This window comes from Chinchilla lanigera, unplaced genomic scaffold, assembly GCF_000276665.1.
Source record: "Chinchilla lanigera isolate Chin_1 unplaced genomic scaffold, ChiLan1.0 scaffold00006, whole genome shotgun sequence".
NCBI lineage: Eukaryota > Metazoa > Chordata > Mammalia > Rodentia > Chinchillidae > Chinchilla > Chinchilla lanigera.
In genome coordinates, this window is record NW_004955407.1 from 37,405,753 (window position 1) to 37,428,995 (window position 23,243).

The 23,243-nt window shown below is 50.9% G+C and overlaps 1 protein-coding gene across 4 annotated transcripts in view; it reads right to left on the reverse strand.

Annotated features, from left to right (window-relative positions):
- Positions 1 to 23,243, reverse strand: part of Erg (v-ets avian erythroblastosis virus E26 oncogene homolog) — a 241,204-nt gene that overhangs the window by 33,282 nt on the left and 184,679 nt on the right. For all 4 annotated transcript variants that reach the window (XM_013504784.1, XM_005375761.2, XM_005375760.2 and 1 more), the window contains 2 exons: positions 22,079 to 22,296; positions 5,271 to 5,422 (listed from right to left, as the gene is read on the reverse strand). In XM_013504784.1, the coding sequence (XP_013360238.1) occupies positions 5,271 to 5,422; positions 22,079 to 22,296 (370 nt within the window). The remainder of the gene's footprint in view (positions 1 to 5,270; positions 5,423 to 22,078; positions 22,297 to 23,243) is intronic.

A 23,243-nucleotide genomic window follows, 5' to 3' on the forward strand; every position in this document is an offset into this window, starting at 1 on the left:
AGAGATTAAAACAATCACAGTTGCAGGTCAGCAAAAAGTATCCCAGTAGTAAGGCCAGAGAAGACATGAATGGAGTTTCCCCAGTGAACACTGCAGGATAATTGATGGTTTGGCTAAGTCACGGTTGGTAAGTCATAGCACTTCTTAAGTTTTTCTCCTCTCCTCTCCTCTCCTCTCCTCTTCTCTCCTCTCCTCTCCTCTTCTCCTCTCCCTTCCCTTCCCTCCCCTTCACTTCACTTCACTGCCTCTCCCTCTCTCCCTCTCTGTCTCTCTCACTGACAGTGTCATGCTATGTAGTGCAGGTTGGCCTTGAATTCACTCTGCAACTCAGGCTGGCCACATACCCACAATCCTCCTGCCTCAACCTTCAAAGTGCTGCGATTATAGGCGGGCATCACCAGGCCTGGCTAGTCTTTACTCTTCATACTTTCTTAGTTTTCCACTTGTTCTTTTAACTGCTTTAAAGCTGATTCTGAATTCCCATGTGCACCAGGAGCTTAGTGCATAAGGACTCTCACATCCTTGGTGGAGTCGATTTTTAGGTGAGTCGACTTTTAGGCAGGCCCAGGATGCATTAGAGAATACAATATGAAACGAAGCCCAGTGTGGTAATAAGAAAGTGGAAAGATGCCATAAATTTGTTTGCCGGAGGATGAAGCGTGGCTTGGCGGACAGGGTGACTCTCAGAGACACTCTGGAGATTGAGCAGGCTGTGGAGCAGAGGAAGGGCATCGCAGCAGTGGGGACAGCACGCGGCAGAGGAAAATGGCAGAGGCTCTTAGGAAACAGACCATACTGGGGACCCCTCTGATCTCCCTTGCTCCAATGTCCGAACATTTATGTGATTCACTCACTGAGCTTCACCCACACTCTCTCCTGCCTGCCACCCGCTCCCTCTGTCACACGGATGGGTCTGATCTCCTCTGGCTGGCGTAAGAGTAATGGGTGCTGACAGACATGTCACGGAGGGAGTGGAAGTGGCCGAGCACAGAGGGGCTGAGGAAGACACAATCTGAGAAGTCCCCATCCTGAGATTTTTGGAGGTCAAGAAGAAAGGACTGGAAATCTCACAAGCTATCTGACTGGTGCTGCTGGAACCCAGCAAGCGCTCTGTGAATGAAGGAAGGGAGGATGAGATGAAGGCGGCTTTGCTGAGTCTCACAAGGGCTTGCTCTCAAGGTGAGTCGTTTTAAAACTAAAAGTGCAAAAGTTAAAAAAAGGGATGTTTGAAAAGCAGTACCTATTTTAAGGAATAAAACACAGCAATAGAGACATCTTTCAAAATGCTACAAGCAGCTAAAACCAGAGGTCCTATTGCAGCTGGTCAGCATTTTGCAACTCTGAAGCAAAGTGACTGGCCTGGGTCTTCCCCTTTGTCAACCTGCCTGGTTAGCACAGCCTGTGGGCACCGCCAGGATCTCAAAGGCAGCAGCCGCCCCAGGAACCTGGGGCAGGCAGGAGGACTGCCGCACCCGGAGGACACTGTGCTTGGCGGTGGATGTCCATGAGACACCACGACACACACGCGTTTAGGATACACTGCTCCATTCTCCGCAGACACTGATCTGAGTCCACAGCCGTGCGAGGCTGCGCTGCAAACACCTGGCAGTGAGACTCCTCGGGTACACACTCATCTTGGACTATCGGGAGGAGCACAGAGAAACAGACACAGGCCCGGGGCTGGGCATGATGCCATTGGTCCCCGTGGAGCCCAGCGCCAGTGCCAATTGTGGAACGGAGGGATTGCGCTTGGCCTCGGCTGGACACCTGAACAATCACTCTGCTTGTGACTTTCAGGGCAGTGTTTCATAAGTTCCATGAGATCATCACGACTTTAGTGTAAAGTAGGCTTGAGGGGATATGATTTTACCCAGCTGTGACTAAGACGAGCGCTCGCAGCCGGTCTAGCTACACAGGCTGTGCTATGCGGGCCTGGTCAGTAGGTGAAGTGCATTAAATGCATTTTCCACTTACGATAGCTTCAGTTCTAAAAGGGTTTCTTGGGACAAAATCCCATATCAAATGAAAGTCCTACTGCATTTGGTCAGCATTTTGCAAGCTTTAAGATGTACACAATGTATGCCTCACTCCTGGTTTTGTTCTCTGTTACGCTCCTGCTTTAGCCCACAGTTTTTACCAATTGTTTTAAAGTTATTTCTACCTTAGGCCTTTGGGTATATTTATGTGACTTTCTTAAATTCATTCTGCAACAGGAGGCAGCATATATATGTCAAATGACAGCACATACTGATTCGTGAGGGAAAGTGCATGGGTTTCTTCATGGCTCTTGAGTTCAGCGAAAAGTGAGTCTCAATACCAGAGAAAATCACTTCTCAGAGCTGAGCTCCAAGGCTGGACCTGCATACAAACCCAGACAACGCATTCAAGACCTTTGTGTTGTCACTAAGGTACTCAGTTCACAAGCCAACTTCTCGAATGTGTGTATTACCGTGTTTATGTCCAGGAGAAGAATGTCAGCGTGGAGTTCATGGATTGTAATCAACACCTAAGGAGCAGTTCGTGGTCTAATGGGTTTTTCATTGGCTATCTCTACAATTCCCACTTCGGGGGACTGGGGATGTAGCTGAGCGGCACAGCATCTGCCTGGCAAGCACAAGGTCATGAGTTCAATTCCCAGTACCGGGAATAAACCCAAAAAAGATTAAAAAATTTCCCACTTCAGGTGCCAAGCAGTGGGTCTAAGGAGCAGGGACTCTGCAAACTGGGCCAGAACCAGTGCTGGAGAATTGTGCATACACAGGGCACGCCCCACCCAAAGTATGCCTGGTGTCAGAGCCAAAGGGACGAGTGTGACAGCCAATAGCACCGCCTGGGGTCCTGTCACTGTGAGGCCATGCTGGAGACTGTCCACATTGTGCAATGAAACCCCACACATGTGTGCATCTGTGTGTGTGTGTGTGTGTGTGTGAGCACACATACCTGAAGCTTGACCAATAACTGCAAGACTCATAACTTGCAAAATCAGCCACAGTGCGCTCTCTTACACACACGGCTAACAGAATAACTGCCGGCCTCAGCATGAAGCAACCAGAGGCGGGAAGAGCAGAAAGAAGACTTGGCTGCGGAGGCGCAGGCAGAGGCAGTCTCACACCAAACCCAACAGGAAGCAGGCAGCCCTGGCCCATGCTGCCCCCAACATTCACCGAGCACCTACTCCACGCAAGAAATGCTCCTTCTCCAACTTGACTCAACTGGCCCTTGGCCTCAGTTCAGCATTAAAATCTCTCCTACTTTCTGAGTACTTCTGTAGAAAGAGTCCAGCTGGTCCCACTGAAAACTGGACATCGGTGACATCCAAGCATGTGGATGACATCATAGAAAGACAACCCCACCTTCGGGCATCATCTCCCCCACTGATCTACCAGGAGCAAGAGCGATGCTCCTCCCACGGCCCCTGCACTGAACCTGTGGCCGGCCTCCCGGAACACAGGACGTTTCTCAGGCAGGAGGCTGGGGGCATGCTGGGAAGGCTTCTTGGTGTCTCTACTTCCCCCCTTATGTCCAGCCAGCATCTGGAACAGCAGTCTCCTTACCCTGCCCCTCCACATCCCTGTCCCACTCACCCACTGTCAAGCTGGGTTTAGGTGCCACTCATCAGGAACGGGCATCTGGGTCACTGTGTTTCCATCTTTTTCCACCCAGTGCAACTGTACCCCACACTAACCGGGCCAAGCCTGAACTGGATGATTCCTCTCACACCCCCTGTGTCCACGCAGCTCCAGCCAGGCAGTCAGCTGAGAGCCACGCAGTAGCAAACCTAAGGAGAAACCAAGTCTGATGTTTTGCCCCATGCTCACCCTGCAGTCTCCCAGGCAGAAAGCACAGGGACTCGCTGGTGTGACCTTTGCCAGTGAGTGTGCGAGGGGATGGGCATTTTGTAGAGGTGATTCTGGGAGCCCAGGAATGAGGGGAAGTAGACCTGTGTGCGTCACCCATGACACCTCCTACCCCTTTGATAGTAGGGAGTCCCTAAGTGGGCCACCCATTTTTCAGCACATAGCACCCTGTTAGTGTTCACGGAGTTCCTACTGCACTTGGCCAGGAGGTGCAGCCTCAGGGGGCTTACATCCTATCAGGGGCGAGAACACAGGGCAGCTTCTACATCACCATGTGACATAAGCCAGGTGGGCAGGAGGGAGATAAAGAAAGATAAGACAGGCAGGGACTGTGTGCCATGGGGCGGGGTGGGGGACTCCTGCAGGAACAGTGGGGACAGTGCCTTCACCCCAGGAGGCCAGGTATGCACAGAGCTCCGATGAGGACAGGGCTGCAGGATGAATGGACCCAGGGCTTGCTGATCCCAAAGCCCAGCCACAGCTGGGGGGAATGAGAGAGGTGGGGGTTACGCACTTGGCTTCCAGTCAGATTCCCTGAGGTTCACATTCCTCAGTGGGGCAGTGGGATCAGGGTACCTGGTTCCCCAGACTGCATGAGAGGATACGGTTAATGCTGCCTAAGATAGCAAAAGTACTATTATTGTTACAGGCATAGTTTTACGTAGTACACAACTTGTGAGAAACTGCAAGCCATTCTTTCTACTACCTTTAGTTTCACTAAATAAATAAGTTCTGAGCTTTACTCTCAAACTTAAGAGAGCTATTCCTTTGGGTTGAATCTGAATGACTTCCAGGAGAAAGAATTATACTGATTATTATAATCCGTATTGCAGTCATAATAACTGCAACTCTTGATTTCTAAGACAATGTGAGGGATGAATATACAGCGCCAACTTCTTATTTTGCTGGATAAGAAGAAGTAACGAGCAAATAAACATACCACCTATTACAATTAGACTGCACAAAAGACAGATTATTTACCACCAAGCAGCCTCAGAGGAAGAGCAACTCCTCCATGGAAAGATCACGGTTCATGGTCATACGCTCACATATAGACACATGTGTGTGCATGTGTGTGTAAGGAAGCAGACACAAGCTTGCTGGACATTCTCTCTCTCCCCATGTGTGTTAATTCTTATCTCTCTCTCTCTCCATGTATGTTAATTCTGTCCAAATAAAGGGCTGGGAACCACACCTCGTTCTCTCACATGTCCCGAGAACCTAATACACACATGCACATATGTGTATGTATGTTTGCTCTTATTGGCTCATTTTTGGGAAAGCCAGTAAACACGACCATGTCACCCTGTGTGGACAAACTCCTACGGGCTTCTGCTCACAGGCACCACTGGAGACATCTGAGGTGTGAGCCGGCCACAGCTGGGAGGAGCGTGGCCGTGGGGAAGCGCTGACCTGCGGGCACGATCACCCTGCGCTCGTTGGTGGTCATGTTGGGAGGCGGCATGTGCTTCTCCTCCATGTAGTTGCTGTAGTTCACGCCCACCGTGTCCGGGCTGCCCACCATCTTCCCGCCTTTGGCCACGCTGCATTCATCAGGCGAGTTCCTGGTGGAAGAAGAGGAGAGAAATTCTTCACTATTACTTCAGCCAAGGAGCGTGATGCTAGGGTCGTGTGATACCCAGAGCGCCCAGGAAGGGTCGGAGGAAGAAACCCAGGCAGGAAGGAGGGGAGAGGAGCAGAAAGGCAGGCAAAGCACCGGTGTGGTCTGACTATCCGTGTCTCCCGAAACTCACAGGTGGAGGCCTGAGCCCCCAGTGTGATAGTTTTTTGAGGTAGGGGCTTTCAGGATGAATCCAGTTAGATGAGGTCCTGCAGGTGGAACCCTGGGGTGGTACCACTGCTTTTCTAAGAAGGGGGTGAGAGCAGAGCCCTGGTTTCTCTGTCTCTCCGTCATGCGACATGGCCCTCTGCAACCCCAGGAGAGAGCCCTCACCAGCCACCAGCCACTGGCACCTCGATGCATTTAGGAATAAATTCAAGTCCTTTCAACCTCCATCTAGCACAGAGGGGACAGGGCTGCCACCTGGTGTCTGTGCTATGAGCCAGCTCTTCCTGAAACCGTCATGGGAAACTGTCTGTGGCCGCTGCCTGGGGACCCCTGCAGGGAACACTGAGCTGCTGCGTACTCTCCCTGGGTGACAGGAAACAGATGCCGCGAGGTGGCACCGGGGACACTTTGCAAGGATTCGGACTGACGTTTCCCTTGAAACCTCAGGATGAAATCCTTTTATTTATTTATTTATTTATTTATTTATTTATTTATTTTGTCTTTCTGAGACAGGGTCTCACTATGTAGTTCAAGCTGGTCTTGAGCTCACTTTGTAGCTCAGGCTGGTCTCGAACTCATGACGATCCTCCTGCCTCAGCCTCCCAAGAGCTGGGATTACAGGCGTGCGCCTCCACGCCCGGCTCTGATGAAATCTTAATGTTGGACTTCACACCCCTGCAGCCAATCGCAGGGTCGGCAGCTTTGGAGAGTCGCATTGACAGTTGGGTGCAGGCAGAAGGGTAAACAGGGTGGGACAGCTGGGAAAGGCAGCAAGAGCTTGGACCCCAGTGGTGAGAGGAGAAGGAAGCGGAAGTAGCAGAGTGGAGTTGGCTGCTGGCCTCGGGAAAGACCCCCAAGACCGACTTAGTAAGGCATTCACATAAAGACAGACATGGCTTTCTGACAAAGTGGAAAAAAAGAGGACTTGGGGATTTGAAAACTCCAGGACATGGTGATATCAGACTTAATAGAGAAATATGAAATCGAACTTAAGCACGAGACAAAGAAATACACTGATGTCTTTTGAGATGGTTAACCCGTAGACAGTAACCCAGGGGTGGGCAGGCCACAGTGAACCCTGGGCATCGTGGCAGAGGAGTGTCCATATTCCAATTATATCTCCTAAGGTGGATTTCCGGAAGTCCCTGGCAAGCTTTCCCAACACATACTCTTTCTACCTGCTTGGGGACCCAGGAGCCTTCACTTCCTCTGGATTGCAGGTTTCCATCCCGTATTTAAGGCTATGGTTCCACTGCAGTGAAACCTTGTTTGTGTCCTCCATCCTGTGTCGGATGGAGTTCTGCAGCGAATTTGTGGAAGTGGAAAGGTACAGGTTTGATATGGACTTGACCTTCGAGTCTGAGAAGGTCAAAGCCATTCGAGGTAAGAGGACATTCGCTGGAGCAGGAGGGGACAGGGCTGAAGTAGGGTAGAAAAGTTCACTCCACACCCTGAGACAATGGCAGGGGTGTGGACAGGAAGGGGTGACTGGGGGTCTCGGTGTCTCTTTAGAGTTTTTCAGCATCTGTGTTGTGGTTTAGATCTGAAATGTACCCCAAAAGCTCATGTGCCAAAGGTTCGGTCCCCAGGGCAGCTGCAGAGGTGCTTAGGGGAAGGGACTGGGCCATGGGGACTCTGACTTATCAGCGGATTCATCCATCCATGGTTCCTAGTCCCATGGGCTACTGGGAGGTGGTGGGAATTTAGGAGGTGGCTTAGTGGGAGGGAGTGGGTCCTCGGGACGTGCCTTGAAGGGTCATGTTTTGTCCCTAGCTCTTCCTCTTGCTCTCTCTTTGCTTCCCAGCTCCCCCACGGCTCCCTGCATGATGCTGCTTCACCACTGGCCTAGAAACCATGGAGCCAAGGGGCCACGGACTGAAACTTCTGAGCCCAAATAAACTTTTCCTCCTTTAAGTTGACTTCTCGGGTATTTTGTCAAAGGGATGGAAAGTTGGCAGATACAGTCTGGGAACCCTGAAAGGCAGGTTCACTTGCGAATGTGCGTGGGGTCTGTGCAAGGATCTCGGAGCTGACAGCCAGGAGAAGGCAGGGCCAGCCATGGATGGAGGTCAAAGCCAGGGGTGCTCGGGACTGAGGCCTCGCTGGGGTCTTCAGCTACACGGCCCTGCTCCGCGCATCCCCATAGCCGAACTAATAGGACAGAGATTTAAAAACCCTAACAGAGTTCCCATGGAGTAGATCCCGGATGTTTCTCATGCTGCCGACACCAGCATTATTTCCTCTGGATGCTATTTTTGTTGGCTTCAAATGTTTATCTCTCAAAGACCCATCCTAATATCAAAACACAGAATATCTTCACTTGAGTCTTGGTTTCCTATAACTTTGGAAAATTCCATGAGTTGAGAGGAGCGTGTATATTTTGGTGTATTTGTCTCAAGGAGGGAAGTTACCAGGAAAGAGAAGTGAGAGGGTTTGGTTCTCTAGGAAAATGATTTTAGATGACAGATAGTGCCAGATGTTGGTGGTGACAACTCTGAAGTCTACATGCAGCCACCCACTCACTCATTTAGGCAGTTTTTATTGAGCATTTGTTATAAACGAAGCACCATCACAGAATTAAAAAATAGAGGACATTGTGAGGTATGGGCTTTTTTCATTTTTTTTAATTCTCTGTAGTTTAATTTCTACGTCAGAGCACAAGAACTCCATGCATGGACTACAGGAGTTTTTCAATGGCATGAAAATAGAACCTTCATCAAATCTGGATTTGATAACCTATTAAGTTGCCAGTGCTTTCCAAAAGTATGCCTAAATATTTAAAATAGGGGCAATGTTTAGTAACTTATTTGCCTTTCATTTTATTGTAATTTATCTCTTTAAGTTTTCCCATCCCAGCTTTGATCATGGAAAACGGAAAAACAAGACCATCAGACCCTATTCACAAAACTTATGTTTTTAAGGCAATGAAAATATACATATAATCATTTATCACCACTGTGTTTAGCTTTAGTTCCTGAGCCAGAGAGAATGAAGCCGTGGTTTTGATCATTCTAAATGGGTGTTTAAATGACTTTAAGAAAACTAACCCCAAAGAAGAAAGGGTTACTCTCCGGGGTCACTGACACCCTGAAGCCAAAGCTGGCCGTCAACAAATACTGATTAAATAGCCCCGGATTGTTCTGTTCTCATTTTATTTCCCTTTGTTAGTTCCCTGGGGAAAGAGTTATGTAACAAACACGCACCCTGCCTAGCAATGAGGACCCTCATGAGAGTCTGTGTGGCGAGAGCTGTCATTGTTTCTGCTTCCCAGTGCACGGGGACAAGGCAGAACTGAGATGGAAATCGGGGCACCTTGAATGCCCTGTCCCCCGCAGAGAATGCTTCACACACAGAGGCAAGACGCTCAGGGCAGGAAGGCAGAGTCCATGTGGCTTTGGGGAAAGCACCCGCAACTCCCTGGTGCAGCTGTCCCTGCATCACAGCATTCACTCTGCCACTGTCACTCTGGCCCCAGGAATGTCCTAGCCTCAGAACAGCAGGGGTGCCACAGAGCCAGAGGTATGCAAGATGCAAATAAGAAAAGAGGCAACTGCTTCAGAAGAAAGGAAATTTTCAGAGGTATCTATTTCGATACTGCTTCACTGAAGAAAAAGAAATCTCACCGTGGTTCACAGGATTGAAAAATGTGCCTTGAAAGGTCTCACTGTGAACACATTCAAAACTCTGTCCCTTACTCCCAATACTGCATTGTGAGTTCCAAGGCTCACACAGCCCCAGGATGGAACTTCCCACACACCTTGTATTCCACCTGCGCCGGGCACACAGACAACAGAGGACCTCGTGTGCCCCACTCCAGCAGGACGAGGACACCAGCACCCAGCACATTGCCTTGAACGTGATACAGCAATGAGCATCCCTTCCCAGCTGCACTCTCAGTACCTGCCTGTGTGTATGTTGCACCAGGTCCTGGAGAAATTCTGAAGCTATTCCCTACATGCTTGTCCAAAGCGTAGTCATTTGCTTACTACGAAATGCATCTACCTTACGGTTTAGGGCATACATTTCCTTACTGCAATAAGCACGGTTCAAGGCATCATTCTCAAAGACACTTTCCTTTAAGGATGTACAAAAATCACTGTATCTTCACCATCTTCTCAAACCCACATTTCTAGGTCCAGTTTCTATTTTGACCTTCTAAACACTGGTATAGACAATTCCAGATAATATGGGACATCAGCTGAAGGCACACGAGCTGGGAAGACAGTACCTCCCTCTCTCACAGCAGCAGAATTCTCCTAATGGGTGCGCCCGCCTAAGTAGGGAAGGCTGGCTCAGAATAAAAACTTAAGAAAGAAAAAACAGTGGCCAGGGTGCCAAAAGGATGGCTGCCTACAAGAAGGCACCGAAAAGATGGCTGCCTCTACCCAAGATCTTCCTAACCTGCTCACGACCACACACCTTAAGCAATTTAGCTGCTGCAGCAGTTTCATTTTCCCATGGCATTTGGCCATAATTATGATCACTGTAAAAAGTCAAGAAATAGTGTGGAAAGATGATTAAACCCTTACGATGAAGACAGTGGAGTGCTGGTGACCTTCTACTGATGACTGCAGATCTGTGCCCAAGGGAATCGGCCTGTTCAACCTCAAATATATACTCACCTTCCATAGCAGTTAGAGAATATGTTTTGATGTTGGAGGTCATGAGCACTAACTTCTTAGAACACATTAGTATTCTGAGTTGATGCTAAAAAAAAAAAAACCGTGGCAAAGCATATCTGGTAAATTGGACATTTTCCTAAATTTAAATTAAGGTGAGGAGGCAGATATCTTGCCTGATTGGGAGGGTGCTCATAGAGCTACGTAATGAAAGAGTGGAAGAAACCCTGTTCCCAAGGCCCAGAAAGCTGCTTGGGTAAACAGGTGCTTTACTGACATTAACTGTTCCCTAGTCCAGGACTCCCAGTTGTCCTCTGCAACTAGAGTGCCAGGCATGTGTATATGTGATGCTTTTGAATATGTTTCATTCTCTTGCTGCTTCGCAAACTATGTAGAGTTTGAAGTAGATTATATAAATGCATATAAGAGATGAGGATAGCATAAATAATTGAGAGAATATAAATGCAAGGCAGAAAAACAACCCATCCCCTGAAGGGTGTCAGCCCAAGAGTGGAAGTGTTTGTGTCTATGAAAGCAACTTCTCGTGTGACTTTGCCACGTGAGGTCATGTTGGCCAAGAACTTGGACCTGAAGAAGAGTTAATATCAGCAAAACACCCACCTGTCTAGGCAGCTTTTGGGGGGCTTGGGCCATTGTTCTCATTGTGCAGTTTCATGAGCACCCAATGGACTTGGTAGCTTGTCCACTTTCTCATGTTAAATTTAGCAAAATTTCCGAGGCATCTGATATGCTTTGTCGTGTTCTTCTACCATTAATTCAAAAGCAGGTACCTGGCACATGATAAGTGCTATGTTTTAGCTATTATGAGTTCACTTCATCCTCAGGATTCCACAGGATAAATACGGCTAGGTGCTGCATAAGGAGGTTTCCATTGGTGACAGACAGCCCATGCAACCGGGTCCCATTAGATGATGTCACCTGGTGATACTGTGACCAAATCGCTGATGAGAATACACTCTGAGATGTTCACACCATGACAAGCTCACTCAGGACATGTTTCTTTTTTTTTTTTCTTTTTTTGGTTTTTCTCCGGTACCGGGAACCGAACTCACGACCTTGTGCTTGCCACGCAGGCGTTTTTGCCGCTGAGCTAAATCCCCAGCCCCATCAGGACATGTTTCTCGGGATGTGTCTGTCCTGTCATGAACTAGCGGGTGTATTACTTACTACTAACCAGCAGTGGCTGCGCAGGTGATAACTTGTCCAAGGTCACACAAGCAGAGGCAGAGGGATAGGGGTCAGAACTCACACCAGTTAACTCCACATTATGAGACCTCGCTGGTGACCTCATGAGGGGTCTCTTTCACAGACACGACCGCATGGGCCCTCAAAAGACGCCATTTTGTCCCTAGTGGGTGTTTTCCATAAAAGATTTTCGGAGCAGTCTTGATGACAGTCACGGAGGAGCAGCCCAGAAAACTCAGACGATGCCAAGTTTACTTAGACGCACACATGAGTTCTGACGTTTGATTAACAAAAAGTCCCCTCAATTTCTAGTCAAAAGCCATCTGTTCCTCCCAACACTGCTTCCCGGAGGCACTCGGCATGGTGCTCGTCCTACCCAGGTGAGGGTCAGACATTCCTCAGTGGGAAAGGAAACCAGACACAAAGGCCTCACGCCAGGGACACAGGGTGCGGCTGGCGCTGTGTCAGATCAGGCCCCAGAAGAGAGAATCGAGGCCCAGGACAGAAGCCAGAGCACGGCCAAGGGGCCCACCTGATGTTTAAAACGAGGTGGAGCCCAGCAAAGGATGAAAGCCTCATTTAGCTCTGTCTATACATAATATCTTTTAAAAAGACGTCATGTGCTTGTAAAAACATACTGAGAAATATAAAAGGAGGTCTTTGGTCTTTGAAAAACAAAATAAACTTGGCATCTGACATCGGTTTTCTCACATGGAAGCCCACTCACCAGGGCGGGTTCCGTCATGGAAAGCGCCCGCGGTGGAACGGCCCACCGGGCCCAGGCTGAGCTCCACCGCCGGAGCCCGGCCGGGACTCCCAGCCAGCCCTTGTGAGTGTGAATGGACCTCATTTATCCCAGCAGGTCACCAAATACAGCCCCGGGCTCTCTGGCCACATGAAGCCTGTGATTCAGCCTCCTTTCCCAACAGTTAACAGTGGCTATGGGCCTTGGAGAAAGTCCAAGCCAGGTCCAAATGGAACCTGGGAAGCCACCCCATCTTTTTTAAGTGGGCAGAGGCCACCCTGTTAGTTCTGTGGAAAATCAACTTGCTCTCCAAGACTCATCCCCCTCCCCTTCCTCTGAGTTCCTCTGACCCTGGAGATACCTTCTCTCTCCACCCGATGCTCCCGGGCCACTCCCAAGCTTTCCTCTCCAAGTTATCTGCTCTCCTGGGGATGTGTTACCTCTTCCCCAAATACAACCCAAGCCAGCCACGCCCAGCCTCCCGTGTCCTTGGGGCCCAGTGCCTTAGGATAAACCTGAACTCCCTAGAAACTCTCAGGCAGCGGGTCTGGGCCCCTCCACTCGTCCCATCATTTATCGCTTATGCATGGACCGCTCTCTGCTGGGCGCTGCCCCAGAAGCTGGGGACACAGCAGGGGCCCTGATCTCCTGGGGCCAATGCCCCAAGCCCCTCAGTTTGATGCCACATACACTACCCCTGAAGATCACATTTCACATCATCCTGGCCACTCTCCCAACCTGGGCTTTGGCTTTTGCTGCAGGGATTTGGGGCAGGGGTCCTCTGGCAGCTCTACTCTCAGAGGCAAGGGTCCCTCTGCCTTCAGTGCCGGTGCCTCTGCCCCTGTCTAGCTGATGCCCACCTGAAAGGTCACCTCTGAGGTCACCAACTCTGCGAGTGCATTTTCTCAGTTGGTGTCTTGGAGATGGGTGAGGGATGAAGGACTTCATGCAGAAATCTCCCCAGCTGAACCCCAAGCCCCTTGCTCCCCAACTGTGGTGCAGTAGAAAGCCCCCGTCTAGAACTGGGAAACCAGTGTCGACCTTGGTTGATCTTGATGAGTCACAACTGGAGCTCATCGTCTTCATTCATAGACAGGCTGAGTGCCTCCTCGGGGTGGCCGGGAGGGGAGTCCCTCGGTGCATGAGAGCATGTTTTGCAAACTGTGAAACATCATACGAATTAACATAACAGCATTCTGCACATGCACATGTATGCATGCATGTGTGCACGCACGTGTGTGCAAGTGTGTGTTGCTGGCACCTGGCTCATAATTATGCCTCAGTAGACTCCGTGCAGGCAGGCAAGCGCATGTCCATGCACCGCGGTCTTTGGCTTGTGACTGTTATTCGAGGGTCGCCGTCTCCCTGAATGTTCTCTGGAGCGGATGAGTTATTGCACAGGAAAAAGACCCCGTTGAGAAGGATGTGGGGAAGACATGTGCAGGTCCTTTTTGACAGCACCACGCTAAGGGCAAAGGTCACTTCCGCCAGGGACACCTGCGAGGACCGACGCTCTCCGCCTGGCTCAAACCTGTGTACAAACCCACCGCTGCTCTGCTGTAAAAAGCCTAACCCAGCACGCTTCTGGTCCAGCTTCACAGCGTGAATGGAAGTAAGTCTCCGCACAGGGTATTTTAGGACCTCAGACAAGGGGGAGATTGTCTGGAGAGCTGCAGGCTAATTTGTGGCTCTGTTTTATTTCTGAATCAGAGGCGGTGGAAAAGCTGCTTCAGACCCCACGGCGGAGCGGCGGGTGGGGTTCGGCTGTGATTCATGTCCAACTCTGGCTCAGACTGAAACTGTAGCTGTTTGACTTCACAGCTGCCTGTTATTTTTACCCTTACTAAATATGCTCTCTTACACCTGGAATGTCTACCTCTTCCCAACAGCCCTGTCCCTGCCCCCTTCTCCGAAGCAGCTGAAGACAAAATTAATTAAAGAGCCACAAACAGTGAGTCCTTTGTCCCTGACACACTCCGCGGCTTGGAGTTGCCTTGTGAAAGTTCCATTCCTGAGTCCCCATTTACTGTCGTAACTGAAAGAAGGAGCTCGCAAGCCCCCCTCTTGCATTTAGACCTGGGGCACTGGTGGGGAGACGCATCATTTGGGGGGAGATGCATCATTTGGGGGTGCACCATTTGGAAGTCAAACCTTCTACAGAATAAAATTCCTACAACCCTCTCAGTGGTCAAGATTGCGTGTGGTATTTTTCTGTCTTAAGAGTTCCTTTAGTTTTGCTTAAAACACTTTGATTTGTGAGAGAGGAAACAGCCATTATAGTGCTTGAGGTTTTTATTCTAATGATTGTCTATGTCAATTCTGGTTAACCAAAATAACTTGGCTTTCAAAATGGACAATGCCAAAGCACTGTCCCCTCACCAGTGACAACATTCTTGGTGGCCCAGGGAGTCCACTCAGATCCTAATTGTCCTGTGTGCTCTGCTATAAAACAGTGTGTTTGCTCCCCCCACCCCCGAGAGCAAAAACAAGTGACGGAGGAGAAGGGACCAGGAAACGCCTCCTCCAGACAAGGATGCGGGAGCAGAGACCTCGTGGCCCTTCCTGACCCTTCCCTCTTCCCATCCAGGACTCCGTCCTGCAATAAGCAAACTGACCTCTGCAAAGGTCAAGGCTGGGTGTGGTGGCACACACCTCTCGTTCCAGCACTCAGGAGGCTGAGGCAGAAATTCGTTGTGAGTTCGAGGCCAGCCTGGCCTACATAGCGAGATCCTCCCTCTCTCAGAAAAGAAGCTGTGGTATTTTTATACAGTGGAGTACTATTCAGCTATAAAGAAAGATAAACTCAACGCTTTTATACGTAAATGAACACAACTAGAGACCATACTCGTAAGTGAAATAAACCAGACCCACATGTATAAACATGGCATTGTCTCCTTACCGTAAAAAACTGAAAGAGTAAATAAGGTCCAAAATGTACAATAGATACTGTGAAAGGGAAAGAAACTGCTCAAAAGGAAAGAACAACTGGGATGGAGGAAAGGAAAAAAGAAGGAAGGAAAAAATATGTATATATACACATAAGATAGCCAAGATAATTATACTACTAATTTCTATTAGTTCATTGAAAGGAACAGTTAGTGCTTACATTGTTTGATCAATTTTGCATGCCTATATCTGGTAATCTGAACAACTACTTTGAAGATAACAGTATGCAACATAATAACCATTGTTAATTTCCTATCATCTTGTTTTGAAATTCTGTATTGCTTTTGTTTGGTTTTGTTTTGTCTCTTTTTAAAAAAAAATAAATAAATAAACCACTTTTGTGAGCCCAATCTGCCAGTTCGCCCACGGGGACTCCCCAGCCCCCAGAACCACGGGAAATGTTTGTGTTGTCCCTAAGCCTTGGTCTATGACCTTTCATTCTAGCAGCCTGAGCTTCATAAAGCACTGACCGGGAGAGTTCGGAGAAATTATGAGTTGGAAAGTCTCTGTCGCCACACCACCCACAGCCCGGAAGGCGGCCAGGCTGAATTTGGGGCCCTCTATGCCAATCTTGTCAGCACCCTGAGCAGACAGGGCGAATGGAATTCGTGGGGAGAGGCTCACTGTGCTAAAGCAGTGCAGAAAGTCCCAAGAAAGGGCAGAAGAATATACAGGACGTCACACCCAGGAAGTCAAAATAAACCGGCCAGGGAAGCACCCAGGCCTAGGAACCACTATCAAATGTTAAATGGAGGGTTGCAGGAAAAACGAGAGCTTCTATTAGTGCATTGAGCTAATTTGCCTGGTATTCAAAAACCCATCAGCCAAGACCTCGAATGGATCCATTCGCAGTCCCAGCAAAGCAGCCTGTGCGGCATGGTGACAAATGGGAGCACGAGTGGCTGACACCTAAAATGAGAGTACCCCGGTTTTAATCCCAGCCCAGCAAGGCCAGCTTTACCAAAGGCCACTGAAATAGTGAGACTGTAGGTCTCCTTGCTGCACGTGCTATTTTAAAAATGGAAACGCGGTGTGAAGTTAATGTTAGGGGAGGGCACTAACGGATCTGCTGAAGTAACACAAAACGAGAGGGAAATCAGTATTTTTTCTGAGACAGGGCCTCACTGTCTAGTTCAAACTGGCCTTGCGCTCCTGGTGAGCTTTCTGCCTCAGCTTCCCATGAGCTGGGATTCCAGGCGTGCACCACCATGCCAAGAGGGCAAATAAATGTTTTTAAAATTTGCAGCATGTAGAAGAAACCAGGATGCGATTGGTGGTTGGGGTTGATGTCTCTCAGAGGGCAAGAGAGAGGATGCGATCGCCCAGGAGCCCAATCAGAAGTGTCTGCTCTGCTGCCAAACCTGCCCTCGGACGAGGTCAGTGAGCTGGAGCCCCATGGGTTGGATGAGCCGAGATCCACCGCGCCGGGCAGGGAGGCACAAGCGACTCCCTCTTTACCTGGTTTTCGGCAGAGCCAAGTTTCTGGCCCAGCGCCTGGGCTGTCGCTGCGGGGGTGGGGGGTGGGGCTGCAAGCTCAGGGTTTTCCTAGTGGTGTTCTTGCATGGCACAACTGAGGTCAGCCCACCTCACTTCCTCTTTGTCTCCCTGCTTGTGCTCATCCTTTGCTGGGAGCCCCCAGTGGCCCCAGGCTGGCACAGCGGGAGAGGCAAAGTGTCACTGACCAATGTGGCCCCATGACCGTGGCAAACATCTCCTGATGGTGGGGCACACCTATAATCTCACCACTCTGGGAGGCTGAGGCAGGAGGATCACAAGTTCAAGCCCAGCCTGGACAACTTAGTCACTTAGCCTTCTTCCCCTTGGTCATTAAATGTCACGCACAGTGGCCACTGGCATTTCAGGCTGACCACAGGGCCTCTGCACTGAGCCTTCCCTCCAGTATCACTCACATGTCACTTTCTCAGGGGCGACTGACCTTCTTGGGTCACCCCATCAAGAACTGCTAAGCACCAGCCATGATATCATCTGCTAGCTACGTGAATAAGTTATCTGACTGAATGATTTCTTCCCTGCTAGGAAGTGAACTTAGTGAGGCACAATTCTCTTGTGTATTTTATCACTGTATCCCAAGGATAGCCATGCATAGAGTAGGTGCTCAGTAAACACTACAGAATGAGTGCATGGGCCCCTAAATAAGCAATGTGTCTGAGGCCAAGCTGGACCAATCCTGTAACTCCCTTTCCAGCATCACACTGCAGACGCCACACGTTGTGAAACCAGGTCCAAAGCATCTCATATCTGAGCAGGGCAAGAGCTGTTCACACTCACAGGAGTCTGCTTCCCCGACCACAGGGACAGATGGGCCCAGGTGGGGAGGGACAGGAGGAAGCAGCTCACCTAGGCAGACAGATTCCCTGGGAGCCAGCCCTCTACATCTCCTATCTTCTCCCAGGCCGTGTCTGCCTGGCTACTGCGCATGCTCATCACTGGTTCCCAGGTCACGGAGCGGCAAGTTCCATGGAGCATTCCTTAAAAACTCAGCCTAGCTGGGGCACGGTGGTGGATGCCTGTAATCCCAGCAGGGAGGCCAAGATGGGAGGATCAAAAGTTCCAGGCCAACCTGGGCAACGTAGAAAGTTAGCAAGACCCTGACTCAAAAAGTAAAAACCCAAACCAAAAACACAAGCCTTCAGGGCCTCCCCCTTCGGATTCACAAGGCCTGGGACTGGGACTGAGAATAGACAACATGAACAAGCTTCTGGGGGCTCTTCCTGGGACCCTACTTGAAGAACCACTGGGCCATGGGAATTTCACGCAGTAGAACCGCTGAGTTCACGGCTGTAGGTGGCTCGGGCTGGGTCCCGATTAGGGCCCAGAGCACAGCGTGGTGCATTCCTTCATTAAGCTCCACCTGCAGGGGGCTCCCCAGAGTCACTATCCCCCTTGTAAAGAAGAAGGTGACATCCACTGGCACCCGATGGCCTTCTGCCGGCCAGGAGCCCAGGGAGTACTGCGGTGAGTACTGCAGTGCTGCCCGCTGCGACGGGGGACAGTTTACTGACCTGGGGCTGATCTTGCTGTCAGCAAGGGCCAGGGCTCAGAACTCCCCCAGCACACTGAAGCCTGCAGCCAGGGGCTCGCTGAAGGACCCTCAGGCCCTGCGTCCCGTGGGATGGCTCAGGGTGCCTGCGTCCGAGGCTGGGGACGACGGGGTGAAGTGCAGCCCGGGTCTGCACCACGCTGCCAGGTTTGCGTCTGCAGAAGGCAGCTGATGCAGAGGTGCTGAGCCAGACCCGCGCAGCCTCCCTGCCAGCTGCGAAGCACGCTCCCCTTCTCTCCTGCTTTGCTTTTATTATGTTTCACAAAAGCGCGAGTCTAGCGGCAACAGATCGCATTTTACCACGTGTATTTCATTTCAGGAGCTCATAAGCACGTCGGGGCTGAGGTTTTACAGCTTTCCACCACTACCTCAGGAGGCAGATCCCTCCTCTGCCATCCAATGCCCTCGGCCCTTCCCCTGTGGGCAACGGGTGGACGGACGGGGGGGACGAAGGGCCGTTGCCCAGGATTGGGGCCCTGTGAGGAAGGAGGCGGCTGTGCTCTGACCACACCTCACGCCACAGAGCGTACCTCTCCCACCCTGACAGGCATCTGCGAAAGGGCAGTGACACCCCGGGTCACGGCCCACGTGGCCCAGCTAAGTCCAGCTGCGGATGTGTGTGATTTCGCCTGCACACGATTCCAGAACACTACAGAACAGCCCCTGCTCGGAAGCCCAAAGCAAGGCAGTTTGGAGGTGGGCTGCCGGAGGGAGCATCTATCACTGGAGACCCTTGTGGCCCATGGGCCTCCACCCTGATACCCTGGCAGGCTGGTCAGGCCCAGGTGCCTCCTCATGGGCCCTGGAAGAGGGCAGAGTGAACACACACTCTGGTTTGTTTTGGGGAGCTGGGCCCAGCACACATGAGGGGCATAGCAGGTTAGCATACCTGTCTGCTACCCGGGCCACTTCTGAGCCGGCTGGTGAGGTGGCCCAGCTCCACGACAAATGCTGTTCCTTCCTTTGCACCACCTGGCTGCATGCAGGGCCCTGGAGAGGGCCTCTGAGGCCACGGAGCCTTTAGGGTCCCCGGGAGTCCCCTGTCTGATCACAGCCCCCCTCCTGTTTCCTGCCCAGCCAAGCTGAGCCCCTGCAGTATAAGGGATGTGGATACCCTAAGTACAGCAGGGTAGAGGTCTGAAGGAGGAGAGGGCTCCAAATACCACAGATGGCATCAGGCCACCACAACATGGCATCAGGCGTGGTGGCCAGTGTTTTGCGTCGTCCTTACTACCCTACATTCCCCAGGGACTCGATCAAACACTAAAGTAGGTGTGGCTATGGAGGCATTTAAAAAAGTAACAGCTGCCATCAGCTGTCCTTGACCAAAGGCGACTGTGGAGAGCCTCGCCTAATCAGTGGAAAGCCTACCCTGAGGTTTTCCAGAGAAGGAGAGACTCTGCCGGTGGACGTCAGCTGCACCAGCCCCCCAGACACGTGAGTCACTTCCTTAAAATAAAGCTCCTGGAACAGTCCAGTGTCCCTTAGGTTCTGCGGAACCTATCAGACACACCAGGCCAGTGCCCCCGAGACCCAGCAGAATACTAAGCTCTGGCAGACTCAGGCCTGGTCCCTGAAATCTCTTCTGCAGAAGGGACCGACAGCTGCCAAGGCCTGTGCTCCAGGACAATCTGTCACCAGGTGCCTCAGCACAACTTTATGTCACACTTAGCCACCAAAGTCCCCAAGGACCTTGCTTAAAGGCAGGTGGGGTAAACCTTGCTCCCAAGCCACCTCCTGCTACACTGATGCCCATGGATGGACCGGACGCTGAGCAGGGCTCCCACATGGCACTGCCCACCGGGACCTCAGATACAGTGGGTGGGAGGGTTCTGAGCAGTGCAGGAATTCCAGGAGGCCTGGGACAGTTCCAAGACCCCATAGTTCAGGGCCAGGGATATAGCTCAGTGGCATAAGCACCTGCCTGGCAAGCACAGGTCCGGAGTTGAATTCCTGGTACAAAAAAAAGAGAGAGACCCCACTGTTCCCTTCCCAGAAGATGTCCAGTGTCCCTAGGACCTGTCCTAGGGCTCTGAGGAAACCGTGGCTGGAAAGCCTGCCCCAGGCCCGGACATCACTACCAACCAAAGGCATCACTGGGCAGCACTGGTGACACTGGGTGACACTGGGTGACACTGGAGAGCAGCGCTGGCCCTTCTCCCACACGTGGAACGTGGATTGCTTCGGATGGTCTAAGCTCAGGAGTGGTGCTGGCAGAACAAGGGACCCTTTATTTCTGCAGTGCTCCTCTCGCCTTCTCACTGTCCGCTTTGCCTAAGTCCAGGGGGTTCTTCCTACACCTGGCTGGGGACAAGCGCAGGGCACGTGCGCGCTCCCTGCCAGGAGACAGAAGCCCTGAGGGTTCCTCGCTGCGCTCAGTCCCACCCTCTGACTCACAGCTCGCAGCGCACTTCCGGGAGAAAGAAATTCACTCTGGAGAAGAAAAGCTGGAGAACTCCCTCTTGCTCTCAGCTTCCCCCATGGCAACGCTGGGGGTTTGGGGTCACAGGACTCAGCCGCAGTCAGATCCAGGCGCCATTTCAGGCTTGATGGTGGACAGGATCGGACAGGATTGGCGGTAAGCTGCGTACTTGAATTATTTACTCTCCGTGGCTTTGGAAGCCCCGAGATGCGCCTGCCTTGAGTTCGCCTCTAGGACTGGCGGCAGGGCACTCGGCACAGAGTGAGGTCTGTCAGCGAGACGCCCGGAAGAGACGAGATCCTCGGAGTCCAGGACAGCCTGGCAACCCCCCTCTGCCTGTGACACGTGGTCGGCCCCTGCGAGGGGCTGTGACTCGGCCTCTTCCCTAGCACCCCACTAGCAGGTGCTGTATCGGTCTCCAGCACCCCTAAACACAGCACTCAAACATCTTAGCATTAAACACAGACATAACAGAAGCCCTATCACGGCCTCCAAGTGGAAAATGTTCTAGGCGTGGAGTCCAACACCCTCTGGTTTACACCCAAACTCTGAGTCCATTTAAGTGGTGATTCTGAGTTAGCCAGAAAGTGCCCGATAGTTGGTTTCCTCGTCCATCACACACGGACAGGCATTCCTCCTGGGCTGCTTAGGACTCTGAAGGGGTGCTGGAGGTAAACAGCTTTATACCCCATAAAGCTTGAGAAGCTGCAATCCGTCCCTGTGACTTTAGGTAGACACGCAGGCTGTGCAAGAGAAGAAGTCATCCTTTCCTTACCCCGAGATGTAGTGCTCTTTTGCCTGGCTATACACAGGACAGTACACCATCACAGAGATTAACCTTACCTTTCACAACTACCTTCTACGCTGCTTTGTGCTCAGAAGAGTTCTGCATTAGATAACGCATTGTAAGTGACAGCTACAGTTTTGTGACAAACTTAAGAAAATAATTATTGGAGACGGAGCATGGCGTGAAGTATGAATTGAGAAGAAGGGTGAGAGAAGGGGACAGCAGGGAAGGACGGTCGGGCTGGAGACAGATGGGGACGGCAGTCACATGTTCGGACCTGCGCTACGCTGTCTGGCCACTGGCAGACACGCTCTCTCCTCCGAAACTGAAGACAGCGTTATTTTCCAGGCAATAAAACCTGAGAGATGAACTGTGCCATTCGGGGGCAGGGGTGAGGGCCCCCTCCCAGTGCCTGGGAAATAGAACTGAACACCACATCTTCAAAGAAGAGTTCTTGGTAAATACCCTCCTGGTTTTACAACCTTTATCCGCACCACAAACCACGGGTGAGCACATTTTCTGTGCGCCCTCGGGCTCCCGGCCAATGGGCTCCACTTCTGGGCCCATCTGGGACAACGGAGACTGATCCCTCGTGGCCTTTCCAGGACACAGAGACAGAAACGGTGGGGCACAGCAGTCACCTTACCTGGAGCCGTTCACCTGGCTAGGGTGGCATTCCATCTTGATGGTGACCCTGGTGGGGGGTTGAGACAGCCAGTCCTGCTGAGGGACCCGCGGGCTCATCTTGGAAGTCTGGCCATAGTCGCCGGAGGAGGACGCGGTCATCTCTGTCTTAGCCAGGTGCGGCGTTCCGTAGGCACACTCAAATAATGACTGGTCCTCGCTCACAACTGATAGCGCTTCCTGAATGCCCAAAGAAACACATATTCAGGACACACCAAAGGGTAGCCATGTCTCACCAAGCTGCTGATTTCAGATCAGAGTCATTCCTCACGGGGACAATTGCATTATAGGTAGAGTGTATGGATTCCATTTCTACTTTCCAGAAGAAAGAGCCCCTTGTTTTCTCCCCTTAGAGGCTGGAAGCACTGGAACTGGCCAGCCCTGGACCCTGGAGGCCGGTTTCAGGGCATCCTGGATGTGCTGGCAGCGGGGCAGATAATACCTACTTTCATCTAAACTCAAGGAAGTTGAATTTCAAAGGTCTTAGAAGACATCCAATTATTTGTGTCATTACTTGACAAATGCAATCTATAATTCAAGCAGACAGGATACAGAATGATCATGAAGATTAAAAAAAGACATGTGAAGGCTAACACCTAAACATCTGGCACAGCTGCCACATTCCCAGGAGACTCGGAGGAAGCAGTCCTCTAAGGAGAGTCAGGGGAGATGGGAACACCAAAGGACAGCCAGACAAAGATCATGCTTTTTCTGCTCCGTGGGATTAGCTTAAAGTTCCAAGGGGCACTTCCATGATGGCAAGCATCTGGATGATAAATGAATCACAAAAAAGCAAAAGCTGTGAATTATCCAGATGCCTCCAAATACCGTACTAGGAAGTTTAAAATATCTGGATCAGTGAATAGCTCTTTTTCTCCCCCAACTTTCTATTAATATCTTTGCTTTTCTGCATGATTTGGTGAAAAGAAATAGAAATTTGTCACAGTCGGATCACTTTTTTCCTGTGGTTTGAAATCAAACAAGTGATTAGCCTACGGGGGTGTTTATATTCTGCAGCCGAATCAGCGCAGGCAAATTTGATTTGGAAATTTCAGCTACTTGAATGATACGGCAAATACACGGAGTGATTGTGAGACGATCTGATTTTGGTTTCTAGAACAGAAAAA